The sequence below is a fragment of the Aspergillus ruber genome (assembly GCF_000600275.1).
Source record: "Aspergillus ruber CBS 135680 unplaced genomic scaffold scaffold00012, whole genome shotgun sequence".
Lineage (NCBI taxonomy): Eukaryota > Fungi > Ascomycota > Eurotiomycetes > Eurotiales > Aspergillaceae > Aspergillus > Aspergillus ruber.
In genome coordinates, this window is record NW_024467308.1 from 196,543 (window position 1) to 211,362 (window position 14,820).

General features: G+C 47.7%; 6 protein-coding genes across 6 annotated transcripts; 4 read left to right on the forward strand and 2 right to left on the reverse strand.

Annotated features, from left to right (window-relative positions):
• On the reverse strand, positions 1–868 carry EURHEDRAFT_412141 (uncharacterized protein; the record flags this gene model as incomplete). The annotated part of the gene is given in 5 exon segments (XM_040781824.1): positions 1–100; positions 118–171; positions 319–467; positions 710–805; positions 821–868. Coding segments are annotated over 4 exon segments (306 nt in total), but the record flags the coding sequence as incomplete, so codon positions are not given.
• Positions 869–1,385: 517 nt separating this feature from the next.
• On the reverse strand, positions 1,386–3,323 carry EURHEDRAFT_412142 (glycosyltransferase). Its single transcript, XM_040781825.1, has 2 exons — positions 3,054–3,323; positions 1,386–3,003 (listed from the first exon to the last, which is right to left on the reverse strand). Exons 1-2 carry the CDS (start codon positions 3,109–3,111, stop codon positions 1,484–1,486), a joined length of 1,578 nt encoding a protein of 525 aa, XP_040639016.1. The 5' UTR covers positions 3,112–3,323; the 3' UTR covers positions 1,386–1,483.
• Positions 3,324–3,431: 108 nt separating this feature from the next.
• EURHEDRAFT_412143 (uncharacterized protein) lies at positions 3,432–5,157 on the forward strand. Its single transcript, XM_040781826.1, has 3 exons — positions 3,432–4,458; positions 4,519–4,860; positions 4,916–5,157. The coding sequence occupies exons 1-3, from the start codon at positions 3,472–3,474 to the stop codon at positions 4,988–4,990; spliced, it is 1,404 nt and encodes a 467-aa protein (XP_040639017.1). The 5' UTR covers positions 3,432–3,471; the 3' UTR covers positions 4,991–5,157.
• A 1,265-nt stretch (positions 5,158–6,422) lies between these two features.
• EURHEDRAFT_523089 (uncharacterized protein) lies at positions 6,423–7,020 on the forward strand (the record flags this gene model as incomplete). The annotated part of the gene is made up of 1 exon (XM_040786886.1): positions 6,423–7,020. The coding sequence occupies one exon, from the start codon at positions 6,423–6,425 to the stop codon at positions 6,780–6,782; it is 360 nt and encodes a 119-aa protein (XP_040639018.1). The 3' UTR covers positions 6,783–7,020.
• A 668-nt stretch (positions 7,021–7,688) lies between these two features.
• Positions 7,689–9,891, forward strand: EURHEDRAFT_412144 (putative amino acid transporter). The gene is made up of 10 exons (XM_040781827.1): positions 7,689–7,934; positions 8,006–8,019; positions 8,088–8,160; positions 8,212–8,543; positions 8,596–8,739; positions 8,794–9,008; positions 9,065–9,262; positions 9,332–9,359; positions 9,411–9,526; positions 9,614–9,891. The coding sequence occupies exons 1-10, from the start codon at positions 7,786–7,788 to the stop codon at positions 9,695–9,697; spliced, it is 1,353 nt and encodes a 450-aa protein (XP_040639019.1). The 5' UTR covers positions 7,689–7,785; the 3' UTR covers positions 9,698–9,891.
• Positions 9,892–13,494: 3,603 nt separating this feature from the next.
• Positions 13,495–14,053, forward strand: EURHEDRAFT_537038 (uncharacterized protein; the record flags this gene model as incomplete). The annotated part of the gene is made up of 2 exons (XM_040787341.1): positions 13,495–13,672; positions 13,740–14,053. The coding sequence occupies exons 1-2, from the start codon at positions 13,588–13,590 to the stop codon at positions 14,051–14,053; spliced, it is 399 nt and encodes a 132-aa protein (XP_040639020.1). The 5' UTR covers positions 13,495–13,587.
• Positions 14,054–14,820: the final 767 nt, after the last annotated feature.

Sequence of the window (14,820 nt, forward strand, 5' to 3'; positions counted from 1 at the left end):
GTCAGGGTCGCGTTCGTCTCGACTCGGATCGTCTGTGACAGAGATTCGTGGCAGCGATCGAGAAGGCGAAATAGAGAGTTGGGTTGCAGTCGTTGTTCTGCCTCTTCCTGGAGCCGTTCTGCCTCTTCCTGGAGCCGTTCTGCCTCTTCTCTTGCCCATCTCTCTTCTTCCTGGAGCCGTTCTGCCTCTTCTCTTGCCCATCTCTCTTCTTCCTGGAGCCGTTCTGCCTCTTCTCTTGCCCATCTCTCTTCTTCCTGGCGTCGTTCTGCCTCTTCTCTTGCCCATCTCTCTTCTTCCTGGCGTCGTTCTGCCTCTTCTCTGGCCCGTCTCTCTTCCTCCAGTTGACGTCGTAATTCAGCAATATCGTCCTGCATAGCTAGCGGTAAATCTGTCTCCAAAGAGCTAGTGGATGACCCGCTGTTAGGACACCATGCATGACACAACGCATGACAGGAGTCACGATGTGGCTGAAGCGGGGTCTCTCGGATCGTAGCTCAAAAGGGAAATCGGGAGTTGATTATTCCGGACTAACGAGGCCTATATGGAGAGGACTAACTTGACGGAATATGTATATTGTCTAACGAACGTACGTGCGCGTACACAGCTGATTGAGTGCTTAATCTACAATATGTGTGCACACGCCGACTATAAGTATCTCCTGGCCTCGCTACTCGGGCCAACCATTTATCCGATCAATCCTTATCAGTGGCATCCGAGCATCTGTTTATATCTGATTACTAATCCAGCTAGCGCGGATGCTTTCTGCCTTAGGCACCAAGTATTTCCTACAGTTGTCGACATATGACCGGCGTGGCTAGCCCAGTGCTGCTCAAGATGCCTTGTAAATACATCATGCGGAACGCGCTACACCCTGAGATTTATATCGCTGAAAGTATGAGCATGACAATTTCCAACAGGACTACACTGATTTCGAAATCTCAATCTGCCCCAAGGCGCTGATGCTGCTTTTGCAAAGACAAGGATAAGCCTGATATGCTTCCGGCATTACAAGGACAGCATGAATGGATGTGGGACGATAAACTATACTTTGACGCCAAAATCCACTACAGCACGGTCGTCCTACAGTCACTATGCCCAGCCAATGGCAGGATTAACCAAACATTGCCCGTATTGCTCAAAGCGAGGTGTGAAGTCAGCGTTATGCAGAATATGGGAGGGAGTTTGGCAAGAGAAAAAGATTTGGGAGGAGACGAAGTCAGAACAGTTGAGGGAGGGCTCTTTTATATTGGGAGGCCAGGCGGGCAGCGTTTACAGTACGGCGTATCGGGAGGCTATAGCAGAAACGGCAAAACTAACCGGAACAGGGAATTCACAGGTCCTCGTTTTACAAGGACAATTGCTAACCTTAGGCCTACTCGATGAACTAAATGCTCTCCCTTGGAATACATTCTACTCGAAAATCAGGCCCCAAAAGTACACCAGTGACTATGTTCATTCTAATAGAACAATATCGATTCCTAATTCAGAAAAAAAGAGTCATGGTAATCGCAGCAACCAATAAAACAGGTGCCACCATAAACCCGAAAAGGTCCCAATTCCTCGCCTTCCACCTCGGCATTCGTGCCTCTGCAGTCTCCAAGTGCATTCCCCGAGGCCGTTCCACTCCCAACTGACGCTCACGTTGGCGTCCTTGCCAATCGATCAAAACCTCCTCGATCAAGTCCACGGCCAAATACTTTCGGTGTGTGGCAATGCGCGCGATCCCACACACACGACGAACATTAGCCATGACCGGACCATCGCTGCGAATGTCATCGAGTATGCGAGTGATGGCAGCTGTGACATCGGACGCACTCAGGGTCTCCTTTTGCAGTGGGACCGAGACCCCTGCGTCTCGTAAGCGCATTGCATTCTGGATTTGGTCAAAGTAGGCTGGTAAGGTGATGACTGGGATACCGGCCACAACGGCTTCGTTGGTTGATGATGCTCCTGCGTGGCTGATAAACACAGCGACTCGGGGATCATGTAGGATTGGACGCTGAGGAGCAAATTTGGCAGTTAAGATGGATGGGTGCTTGTTCTCTAGGAGGCTGCTGAGGGTGATTTCGTTTCCAGAGTAGGTTGGTGAGGGGAGAAGGGCGGAGGTGTCCAGTTTCCTGCGAGCTTTAGGACTCACGGCCCAGATAATACCATCGATTATGCCAGCTCGGAGAGCGGTGATTGTCCCAGATAGTAGATCGGCTAGTACCCTGTGAGGGAACAAGACGTGCGTGCCTAACGCAATATAAAGAACACGGGAACGGGATTTGAGAAATGAAGAAAATGGCCCGGTGAGCTTGTCAACATTGTCGGCAAGAACAGGCCCGATGGCTGCAACATTGGGAGGTATTTCTTTGGCTGCCTCGAGGGCGAAGAAGGAGTTCACCAGACAGAGATAGTCGGGCCTTGGAAGAAGGGGAAGTTGTCGAAATACGCCAGCCGACTGCCGCATCTGCTTTACCCAGTGCTGATATTCAAGCAAGTTTGGTAAGGCTGTGTAGATGCGGACGGCATTTCTCAAACGCTGCCATAGAGTTGCGAACTCGGACGTCAGGACTTCGACCTGGAGACCCGGGATGCCGGGGATATACGAAGCATGCATCATACCAGTCGGCATCTGAGGCCAATGCATTGCGAATGGAACGTCATGCTCGAAACAGACGTCTCGGACTGCATCTACCAAGTAGTCTGCCAGGATGAAGTCTGGTCGAGTGGCTGGGTCAAGCACCAACTGGGTGAGGTCGTGATATACATAGTGCCATGAGGATTCGAGGTACTTTTTGGCAGCAAATACAGTACTCCAGTTGCATATCGAATTAGTTGCCCATTGGGACATCCGTTCATAGCTTTCTTCTTCGTGCTCTTTAGGAATGGCAGGTCCGACGATATGAAGCCGCGAGACAAAAGGGCAATTCGACAACCATTGCTGCCGTCCAGCGAGGGTTGCGAAGTCAATCATGTAGCCACGATTTGCTAGAATGGAAGACAATTCGAGAAGAGGAGCTAGACGGAATCAGTTTCAGCTCAATTTGGTTGGATTATATTTAACATACCTGCGTTGGTATATCCCCCACCTGCGACAATGACAAGAAGGCGCTTCGGCTGTGCCATAGTTGTTATTGTGATGCTGCATGGACATATGCATACGGCGAAGAATGCAGTCTGGTTATATTGTATCCTATACAAGTGATTGTGGTGGGATAATGCTGCGACGGCGACTTTGCTCACCGGCGACTTTTGCGTGGCTGAATCGGAAGCTTCTATCCAATGAGTACGACAAGCTTTTGTTGGATGAGTTGGTAAAGGATCATGCTAAGCTAAAGTTAGTGATGATGTGCAAGGCTTATTCCAGGCAATAAGTCGTTGAAAACTGAAACGGATATAAATAGTAGGCCCCTCATCCCCTCAATCCTCCCCGCCTGAATCCTCCCTGCTGATTCTACCTTCATATTCAGACTCAGTTGGAAAATCATGTTTTTTTATGCCCGTAAGAAAGTTTTCAACGCCGTCGGTGCCACAGTTGGCCTGGTGTCTGAAAGTATCACGGCCAAGAAAACCCACAAGGCTGAGAGCGATCAACAGCAAGATGCAGATCTCGATCAAGACAGAGAGGAGAGAGAAAGGGACAATAGCGAGGTAGATGAAGTCCAACATGATCACGAACGACAATGGGACCTTGACGAGGCCCAAGACCGACTGCTTGGAACAGCACAGCAATCACCACCGACTAATGAGCCCATCGATCACGCCCATCTTGCAGAAACATTTGCCCAGCAATTCCCTCTCCCCCCCTCATATGAAAGACCCTTCCTGCCATATCCAGTTGTTTTGCCCCAGCGTCGGCCTCGAACTCGATCCAGAGGCTTTGTGCGCGCCTACGCACCAGACCTGAACGCCTTCGGAATCGACCAGGACATGTTCCTCGATTTCGTTGACCGGGCGAATCAATCGTGCCGGGGATGCGAGGCGCTGGGGATGCTCAATTTTGCCACACTAGCGGCTATCCCCCTAGGCTCACCGGGGATAGGGATGGCCATCTCTGTGGTGCTCCAACTCGCCATCAAAACGACCATCGCAATGGATGGGCGACGGAAGTCGAATAACTTCTTCGACACGGCGAATCGCGACTTCTTCATCCCCCGTGGTCTTTTCTGCCTCGTCATGACCTGGAATCCGGAAATCGATGATCCATACGTCACCTTCAACATGAATCAGACTGTTGATTCTGTCATGGCAAGGGGAGGGGCGGGAAATTTTGAAAAGCTCAAACATAAGTTCCAAAAGGCCAACGCAGAGTCACCATTCATTCCTGAGATTGCACCGCTCGAGTTCCCCGCTCTGGACAAGATAAATATAGATCCTGAGACAAAGAAGAAACATGATACTATGAAGGAGAAGGCGAGGAGAAAGATCGAGTTTGCCGCAGGGTACCGGGACAAGAGGGCACAAGCGAGATTTGTACAGTCTGATCCACACACCGTACCATACCATGTTATGTACTGACTACAAATGATACAGAATGCAGAAGATCCCGACAGTGCTTTGGTTCAAGGCCCCGAGCCGGAATTCACCTCGCGCTACGCAGACCCCAATCACCCAGCCAGTGAAGGCTCCCCCGTTGCGCTTCTCACCGGAGGCCGTCTTACGGAGAAACAAATCTTCAAGTATACCGCTGCTGGGTTCGCATATAATCAAGGCAAGAAAGCGTATGTGAAACGTAAAGAGAAAAGGGTCTCACAGGGAGAGCTGGCGGATGAACGCTATCCGGAGACAGAATCCAGTACTACGGGTGATGGGGAGACGAGACCAAAGGAAGGTGTTTCAGAGGAACTGAATAAGGTGGCGAACAAGTTAAAGAAGGTGAGTTTTATCCATTCGTGTCTTCAAGATGAATAGGTGCTAATTGGTGACGTAGAAAGTGGTATATTTGATGATTGTGAATATGCCGAGTGAAGAGGAATTACAACAGGCAAGGGAGGCGATAGAATGATGGGATATTTGTACATATATAACTATAGATAATATGCCATCATACGTCCATATGCGGTAGAATGTAGGTAACGGGCTGTTATTTATCCTCCGGCAACAAATTTACCCTGCTCAGTCTTCGTTCTCAGCTGAATCTAACTTTGGTCAACTGTTTTAGATTATCTAGACAGCAATACTCATCTATATTTCTCAGTAGACTTCAAAACCATTTGGTAACTGTATGAGTAGTTTGTATGAGTAGTTTGTTCAAGCCATCTTACTTTCAAGCCCTTATGCTCCTGTTATGGCACCGAAGGATGGACTGAGATAATACAGAGAACTATGGCATTGATAAGGTCTTCTATATCCAAATTGGGGGTGCCATTATGCCCGTAGTCGTCAAGCACATTTATTCATGCGAAGTGGCCATACTTTCCAATGTCCAGGCTTGTCCGGTTGCCATGTTGCACGCTTTCTGATCTGATACGACAGCCTTCCACGCTCCCAATCCAAGAAACTTGCCATTGATAACATGGTATGTACCAACCTGCTGACATGTCTGCGTCCCTGTTTCCTCGTCCAAAGATAGTTCTACTCCGCCTGCTTGATGATTGTCTGTATCAACTGCAGCAGATCTTCCCGAGTACCAGAGAATGGAATTTTCTCGTTTTCAGCGGAAACATCATAGATGAGTTTCAAAAGCACCAGGTCAAAAACCTTGCGACAATTCTATTTTCTCCAAAATACGTCGTCCAGAAGATTGGATATCGAGGACAGCCGAACATCTTAGTAGGCGCTCTCTCGATCTATAGTTCCTTCGGCATCTCGAACAGAGGTCGACATATGGAATCTACCGGAGATTCTCCGGCCTCTGGATGAGGATACTGGAAATGGTTATGGGAAAGTTTTGCTGATAGCGAGTCACATCATGTTGGTGGTGGGAAAGCATACTGCAATTACGGGTTTTCACCGCAAGGCTGTATTGTACTTCTCCGGCTTGATCAGCATGTCGCATTTATGGGCGGACTGGGGGGCACAGATGAGCTTGAGTGGTTTTTAGAATCTGTTAATGATGGGTTTTTATAGTGGATGTAAGCCACATACTCTTGCAATATATGTTTACCAGTGATACCCGTCACTTCAGGGGAATAGTACAGCATCACACATCACCCGCAAATACAGGTTGTTGCCTGGTTGAGGGCGTATATCTAAAATATGTGCATATATAATACACAACCATAGCCGCTTTATATTTGTTAAGGGGAAATTTCAGTCGCGAAATGGACCGTTTACCCAGCGGGCTGTTCGAGTTGATCAGATAATAACCAACCTACAAAGCAAGCTTTGAGCAATTGTCCCCATCAATTCCAGTGCCTGTTTGAGCCTCTCCTCTATTAATTATTCATCTATCGCTCTCGTTCAGCATCTGTGGCATCGTCCTGACTTGGCTCATCATGTCCGGCATGCAGAACATTAGAGGCGATTGTGATGGTGATTCTCACTTGATTAAAGGTTACAATGATGAAGATTCCGATTCGGTATTAATGGAAATATTGAATGTAATATTTGACACCGAGGATGAGAAATTTGGATATCAACTACGTTTCAAACATCCATGCACGGCTGCCTCGCTAGGCGTGTTGTTCACTCGCTTGTGCAACCTGAGAAGTATCACATTTATTCTTAGTAACCCATGTGATGTGATGTTAAAGATTTTGGACCGAGCAGCCCTGCATCAACGACCATCCCACCAGGCTTTTCCATTTCCTTTTCTCGTAATCGCCAAGTTGAGAGATGCTCATGGAGATTTATAGATTGATTCGGGACTTTGCAACATCCCTGTTTCATTTCCCAGCTGTTCGCATCATCGACGTTCGGAATTTAGGAAAGTGTATGAGAACAGAAGATATCAGGGCTGGCATCTCACCGGAATCAAGAACCCTGCATGTTCAGTTACTCACACTGTGGCAGCACCAACATACAATTGTAAAGGACTGACTGACTAGGTTGCGACATGCAAACCTTGTGAGACTTCCAGGTACCAAGTCGAAAACTGGACATGGCTATGTTCAACCATCTCTCATTGATCTGTCACCCAGCTCACTCAAATCACTCAAGATCATTCAGGTCGCAGGAAATCGACCCCTGGTCTAGTCTCGGATCTTCCGGCGCTAGCCAAAGTCCGCCAGGTCTTAATGCCTCATCTGGAAAGTACTATGCTCGGCGTGGTCGTGGAAGCAGAACCAACAGAAGCAGCCAAGGGCTCAATCGGTGCGCTTGCACCAGTGTCTGACGGGATGGGGGTTGTCTGAACGTCAGGGTTAGGCATTCAGAAGACTTGACATCGCTCAGGTTTTATGAAGGCGTTGAGTTGGCGATCAGTCCTTGTACATAGATTATACCACCTTGGCTCATGATACAATCCTCGGGTGGCGGTCAACCCTTGCAAACACCGGCAAAAGACCAACATGAGCACATAACGGAGCCCCAGTCCTCTCCCCAGATTTAATATTCTCGCTGAGAAGCTACTTCGTTTGTGGAAAACAATATTGCGGGTGTGGCCCGTGGGGGGAGGAGGAACTTCTCCGGGCCCACCATTCGGAAAGGGAGCCAATGTGAGGGAAAATTCACCGAGATACTAGCGGCCCGAATTTCTCCCGATTGCTTGTGTTGCATTTCTGCAGAGCTTAAAATTTGGTTCTTGGCAGCAGACTTGAGATGTTCAATATTGGCAAAGTTGCGTGAATTCTCTCAATTGGACTGGATTTCACCGGATATTTCATATGAACCAGGGCCGAGATCTTGGAATCACTCACCATGAACGAAGAAACATATGCAGTGGATAAGAAGCCGGTGATTGACGCGCCGTCCCTGGAAGATGGAGAAAAGCCACCCTCAAAAAAGGAATTGGAACCTTTTGGCAACGAGGAGACAGCAGAGGTCAAGTATCGGACCATGAAGTGGTGGTAAGTGACCAATCTTTTCGGAAAACGCAATCCGTTGCGTTGAATATCTGACACAGTCCCTAAATCTGTAGGCACTGTGGAATGCGTGAGTCCCCAGTTCTATCAATTCTGTGTGATTCAGCTCTGGACTTGATAATCTAACGGAGCTGTCAGTTATGATTTCGGAGAATGTCTCGGTGGGAATTCTTTCTCTCCCGTCCGCCGTGGCAACCCTCGGGATGGTACCGTATGTGTTGTCCATGTAGACAGTCTCTCAGACCGCTGACGTTAAATACAGCGCTGCAATCATGATTGTGTTCATATCTGCCCTTTCATGGTACACTGGATATGTCATTGGTCAATTCAAACTCCGTCATCCCGAGATCCACAGCATGGGAGATGCTGGCGAGCTCTTGATGGGCCGCTTCGGTCGCGAATTTCTGGGAATCGGCCAGCTCCTGTTGTTGATTTTTCTCATGGCGAGTAACATCGTGACGTTTAATATCCTGATGAACGTCTTGACAGACCACGGCACCTGCACATTGGTGTTTGGTGTTGTCGGACTGGTCATCTGCTTTCTGGGCGCCTTGCCGCGGACCATGGAAAAGGTCTATTGGATGTCTGTTGCTTGTGGGTACAGGCTTCCTTTGGCACAAAGACTGGCCTACTGACTTATGTTAAGCATTCCTGAGCATCTTCGTTGTTGTGATTATTGCCATGATTGCCATGGGGGTGGAAAGCAAGGGCCACGTCCCAATTCAAGCTACGACGGACGTGAGCTTCCGCGAGGGATTCTTGGCCGTGACAAACATCATTTTTGCTTATCGTGCGTGGGATCAACCCGGACTATTGCCGGAACGTCCAGCTAATCCGAGAATAGTTGCCCATGTTGCATACTTTGGCTTCATGTCCGAGACAGAGGACCCGCGAACCTTCAACAAGTCGCTTGCAATGCTTCAAATCATCGATACGGTTTTGTATCTAGTGAGCGCGTTGATCATTTATCGCTACGCGGGACCTAGCGTCCAGTCACCCGCCATCAACTCCCTAGGTACTCTCATGAGCAAGATTGCCTGGGGCCTCGCTATTCCAACGGTAACTAAGATTTCCCCCCTTTACCCAGCGATACATCTCATGCTAATCGGGAATAGACCATTCTCTCAGGAGTTGTCCTGGGACACGTTGCATGCAAATACATCTACGTGCGCATGTTTCGTGGGTCCGACAAAATGCACCAGCGGAGTTTTCTGTCTATCGGATCATGGGTTGCCATTTGCCTCGGCGTTTGGGTGGTATCCTGGGTCGTGGCAGAATCAATCCCCGTGTTCAATGATTTGCTCAGTCTTATTGTATGTTCGAACCCTGTCAAACCTTTTATTTAAATCGCCAGTGCATGCTAATGCAAATAACCCCTACAGAGTGCACTATTCGGAAGCTGGTTCAGCTGTAAGGTCCACCCACTGAATATAATGATTGATCCTAACTTTGACTGAACAGTCGGATTTCCTGCCATTTTCTGGTTGCACATGAACTACGGCCAATACTTCCGGAATACGGCAAAGACGTTTTTGACGGTAGTCAACCTTGGTGTCTTGGCCATTTCCTGTGCTATTGTGAGTATACTCGTGCTATGACATTTTGACTCCATCCTCTCTCCCATTAAACTCTTTTCCTATTGCTGATTTATACTACTCGTTCAGTGCGGTTTGGGTCTCTATGTGTCTGGCGTGGCGATTCATGAAGACTCCAGCTCCAGCAGCTGGTCTTGTGCTAGCAATGTTTGATCCCAGATATGTTGAACACCATTTGGCTCATCTACACTGCATAATATGAGACAATTGCTGTGCCCACTGGCGGGATGCCAGCGCCTGCAGTTCAGTCTTGGAACCTTTGAGTTTGAGCCCATCTGTTGCCTTGTATGTGAAAAGCACCATGTCGTTTACTGCTTACTGTTCCAAAAAAAAAAAAAAAAAAAAAAAAAAAAAAAAAAAAAAAAAAAAAAAAAAAAAAAAAAACCGCTTCCCAGCAATGTACAGATATAGAAAGCACATAATAACTGTTACTATTAACAATTAATGGCCTAAATCTAAATGGACACACTGACAATGGACAGACGATGGAGCCCTGGCCCTCGCGCATCTAGTAAATGGTCTCCTGTCATACGGTTTCTTCTCTCCAGATATGATTTCGATATTCTCGTCTCTGGGCTCTCTAGATTAGATAGGAGTACAGTTGTCTATTTATCTCCAGGCTAAAATCAAGCCGTGAAATAATATCGAATCCCACTTTCCGCTTTCCACACGCTCACCGTTACAGGTTCAGTCGGACGATCGTGGAACCGTGGTAGCGTCTCCTACCGACCGAATGGCTAAGACCGAATTCGAACGCATGAATCAGAATGGCACATTCCAATGAAATAGCTGGTCCTGTCAGAGCAATATGAAAGCCCAATGGGCGAGTAAGCAGAATACTCTTTATCCAGATAGATGGAGGCGAGGGTGAAGAACGACACTGGGTTACCTGCAAGCAGTTTGCAATATGCAGGGGGAACCCAAATGGTTATATGAGAAGCTCCTATCGATCCCCCAGACCCCTCAAAGATAATCTATAGCGACCTGAACCGTGTCACTACCACGAAGCACCAGTTCCGGCAGCTGTGAGTGAAGACTAGGGGCAAGTCTTGGAAGGGTTGTTTCATTTACTCCGAGCCATCACTACCAAGCGATATGCAGGCTACCATATCTATAAATACCCTTGTATGTCTACTTATATAATATCATGCTTACTGGCAACTATGAGCCTTGCTTGAAGGCCTGTCGTGACCATCTGCATGTAGTCCTATTCTTACAGACCCCTTGGCGTACGGCTACGAAGTCAAACATTCACAGGGGATTCGGCTGATACAAGCCGCTTCGGAGCCAGGTCCGCTACATCCTTGGTCATTCAGTAGCAATGATTTAATTCTTGAGAGCTCCAGAGCAGGTCGAGGTTATCTCGGACAGATTTTTGAGACAGCAAACGACAGCTGATTTTCCGACACATCTTTCATGCTGTTCACCTCATATACCGTAACGAAGGCGTGTCTCTTCTCTAGAGAACTCGGGACGGTCGTCATCTCCGAGTCAGCCCGTTATACGGTCGAAGTTATTCCGGGAACAACAGTCTTCAGGCATAAATTGCTGAATCCCTTAGCATATGCCATTTCTTCTGTCCTCTTGAGCGAATTTCATCTAATCTGGACTTGTGCTACAATCTCAGCTGTTCGGCTCCCGCTCCGGTTCTTGTTTATACAAGCAGATACAAGGAACTGGAGCAGTTTAGCGGCACCCGCATCTATCTACGGGATATTTCGGGTCCTGGTGTATTATCAATTGCTGGATTTCGTGGAATGGTCATCGCATATTTTTTTCAAAGGAACTAAGTCCACCCAGAAATAATCGTGCTAGCGCAGAATTCTTGGCAGTAATTCTCCTGCTTGCTCTTCGTATGTTGGTATTACTGCCAGTGTCAATTATCCTCGCCTTGACAGAAGCGAGTCTTTTACCTGCAACACTGGAAACAGCAATTCCTTTTCCGGAAAAGCGACGCGGAGCGGTAATTGTAGAATTGCTAGGCGGAACAAAGATGCCCTCTCGTTTATCAACTTTTACTGGCGCTTTAATGCCATTAGACATTTCTCTGGCTTTGTGACTTGTAGAGCTCCGCCTAAAAAGGTGTTTTATCCAGATGGTCTTCGAGTTTCTCACTGTCATTTCGCTGAGTTGTTGTGTAAAACAGACAGCCATATCTAAAGTCATCTGAATCCTGTATCACGCATGTCTTAGACGGCAGGGCAGCAGCCGGGATCGGATGCCCAAGACGAGTTCTGGCTCAGAAACTTATCTCCCAACCACACACCGAGCCACAGCTTGTTATATTTAGTTGTATGGGGCAACGCTTTATTGTAGGAAATGCCACTGCAAAGCCTTCCGATTGAAATACTACAATCCTTCGTTTTGTAGGCAATGATAAACTCTGCTTACTTGTCTGCAAGCGGTGGTATGAGCTTGCCGAACCTATACTGCTAGAGAGCCTCCTTCTCAGCTCCAACCGGTTTACACAATTACCTGAGCAAGCGCATGCAAAATTCAGGGTGTTTGTACGGCGGCTCACCATTAGTGTGCATAGTGCCAGGAGTTGGCCTGTCGACGAGGTTGAGGGCAATGGATTCAATCAAATGCTCAGTCTGTTGATGCGCCAATGCTACCGCCTGACATCTTTCACATTGCGTGCACGCAGTCAGTGCGATCCAGCACATCCTCTAGCTCTCCGTCACCATTACCTCTCAATGTGATCTCCGGCGAGACTATTGGATGATCTCTGGGTTTCCAAGCTTCTGGATCTTGAAATTGACACGTGCGGCTTTGATTTCAAGAATGAAGTACAAGTCTGTCCTCAGCTGGCGCTCAAGATCTCCCATCTGCGATCTGTGCGGCTGCGAATGCACAGGATCTGTCCTCAGATCTTTGACACGGAGCAGCACAAGGATCGTGGCTTATCCTCCAAGACAGAAAATCATTATCAATCTCAGCCTTATGGAAACAGACCGTTTCTCCACGGGATTTAGCTAAGCCCAAACCTAAAATTGTTCAGGATCCTGTATCATAAGAACCAGTCGTTAGAGACGGTAGCTAAAAATTGCATTACTGGAGCCAAAATGATTCTAAATGATGATGGTAAATGGGACTGGGCCGATGATGGGTGGGCGGACCAAGGTGATGAGGAGATTTCTAATCAGCATTTCTCATCAACAGATAGCAGTAGCGACATTGACATCTAAGCTACTGGCAAAACGTACGGGGGTGCTGTATAGGCAGGATTGACTGTTGAACACATTGTTTGTTATTAGGTTTGTATAAATTTGCCCTACTCCAGCGGTAGATATCCCTTAGCAAGAACACAAATAGCCTACTAGATACGTCCTGGTCGTGATATCTCGGCTTTGCCAATACGAAAACTATAGTTGCTGTGCTGGTATCAGTATACACCCAGGTAGTTCTTGCTCCCGACAGATAGATTCGGCCAGGGTTCATGTTGATCAGAGCCGCGGCGATACCTTAGCCAGCCAGACGGCTGCAGCCCCGGTGCAATAATACACTCCGGAGTAGTTCAGGCACTCTGGCCGCATTCCGGTTGAAATGATCGGCGTCAATTTCAACTTAAAAGTCTAAAGTCTCCAAAGTACCGAGGCTTCACAGACTCGGTGCAGATCTTTCTCTATTCATCAACGAATGGACTGCTATGACAGCAAAATCTCGTCAATGCTGTTACTTTGTTAGGAAGACATTGCGAGCTAACCTGATTCTCGCATCACTAGACTACTGCTTCGCTTTAATGATAACCTTCTATGGCAATTACATCTATATTACACTGCGTATGATTTCCCATGCAGATCAGCAGGGCTTCGGACATTTGCATGTGATACTCCATGCTGAGCTTAAACATGGTGGGCCCACGTAACTAGCCTCAGGGATTGTGGTTTAAGATATTGATGTTCCCGTATATGTGGATTGACATTTTACAATTTTTCTTTCCCCCACAAACTAGATATACATGCCAACTTCAGAACGAAATATCACCCGAAGACTCCTAGGCAGATAACCAACGAGTAACGGCGAGTCCCCGGCGATCGATAATGGCCTCCAGAATTACCTGGATACACCCAGTCCGGGCTGTCCAAGTCCTCTTCGGCATCGCCGTCTTCGGCCTCATAATCTACGGTTCGTTCCCCTTTCCCGATCAATCCCAATCACCCAATAAATTCACACATCTGCTAACAATCCACAGTCCTCAGCGTCTACAAATACGACAGCATTTCCGAATTTATGCTTTTCAACGGAATATGGACCGGCTTCTTCGCAACACCCTACCTCGCCCTGGCACCCGTGCACTTTGCTAAATTCTCGCACCGGGTTCTTGTGCCTGTGCTGGAAACGAGTACTATGATTTTATGGTTGGTGGGGGTTATTCTGCTTGGAATTGACTTGCCTTCGGCTTCGGAGTGCAAGTCGGCGGGTTGTGAGGCAACACTGGCGGTTGTTGTTATTGCGGCTGTTGAGTGGTATGTATTTCCTTTCCGTGCATTGGAGGGATATGGTTGAGCTGCATCCTATACAGTGAACTGTACAGGTTGAATATAGAGCTAACTCATATTTCTAACAGTGCCTTGTTTGCGGTAACTGCCGTCAGAGCTATCCGGAGTAGTGTGCAAGCACACATGCGGACCAACCCAAAGGCCCAGGCCCAGGAGCCTGCCCAACCTGCCCAGCCCGCCCCTGAAGCCAGCGGCGCGATGGAGTCTGTATAGAGTATCGGTGGCGATGTGACGATATCCTGAACTCTGGAGCCAGATATGAAACCGATATGCAAAGTAATGTATAATCATGAACTCCTCACTTCTATGCTTGGACTTTATTGTTACTATTTAATCATGTTTATGATTGATGAGGAAGGGAGGTAATAACGGACAGTGGTCAGAAGTAATATAACGGATAGCAGATGCAGATATGGGTTGACATACTAGCGTGGTTGATTGAGACTACTTTACTGAAGGTTAAATGCAAGCCTCAAGGCGTATAGAAAATCAATTTTTTATGCGCGAAAGAACAGCATAGTGGACCTGTCTAGCCCAAAGTGCATACCAAAACAACCATCCCCTCAAGAGCTCTAGTCTACAACACCCCATCTATACCCTACCGTCTTATTCAAGCTACGGGCCTTAATTGTGGTCGGTTCCCAAATCGGTATTTGCTTCGCGAGCGGGGTAGAAGGAATGTGGTCATGAGTAACTGTCAAATTGATGGTGCCAGCACTTGGGTGAAGGAAGGGGGTAAAGAATTGCATTTTATTAGGGCTATCTTACTCGAGT

Coding starts and splice junctions, on each gene's coding strand:
- EURHEDRAFT_412142 (XM_040781825.1), bottom strand. CDS start 3,111: ATGGCACAGCCGAAGCGCCTTCTTGTCATTGTCGCAGGTGGGGGATAT. Junction 3,004..3,053: donor TGGGGGATATACCAACGCAG/GTATGTTAAATA, acceptor GATTCCGTCTAG/CTCCTCTTCTCGAATTGTCT.
- EURHEDRAFT_412143 (XM_040781826.1), top strand. CDS start 3,472: ATGTTTTTTTATGCCCGTAAGAAAGTTTTCAACGCCGTCGGTGCCACA. Junction 4,459..4,518: donor AGAGGGCACAAGCGAGATTT/GTACAGTCTGAT, acceptor CAAATGATACAG/AATGCAGAAGATCCCGACAG. Junction 4,861..4,915: donor TGGCGAACAAGTTAAAGAAG/GTGAGTTTTATC, acceptor TTGGTGACGTAG/AAAGTGGTATATTTGATGAT.
- EURHEDRAFT_412144 (XM_040781827.1), top strand. CDS start 7,786: ATGAACGAAGAAACATATGCAGTGGATAAGAAGCCGGTGATTGACGCG. Junction 8,161..8,211: donor GCAACCCTCGGGATGGTACC/GTATGTGTTGTC, acceptor CGTTAAATACAG/CGCTGCAATCATGATTGTGT. Junction 9,527..9,613: donor TGGCCATTTCCTGTGCTATT/GTGAGTATACTC, acceptor CTACTCGTTCAG/TGCGGTTTGGGTCTCTATGT.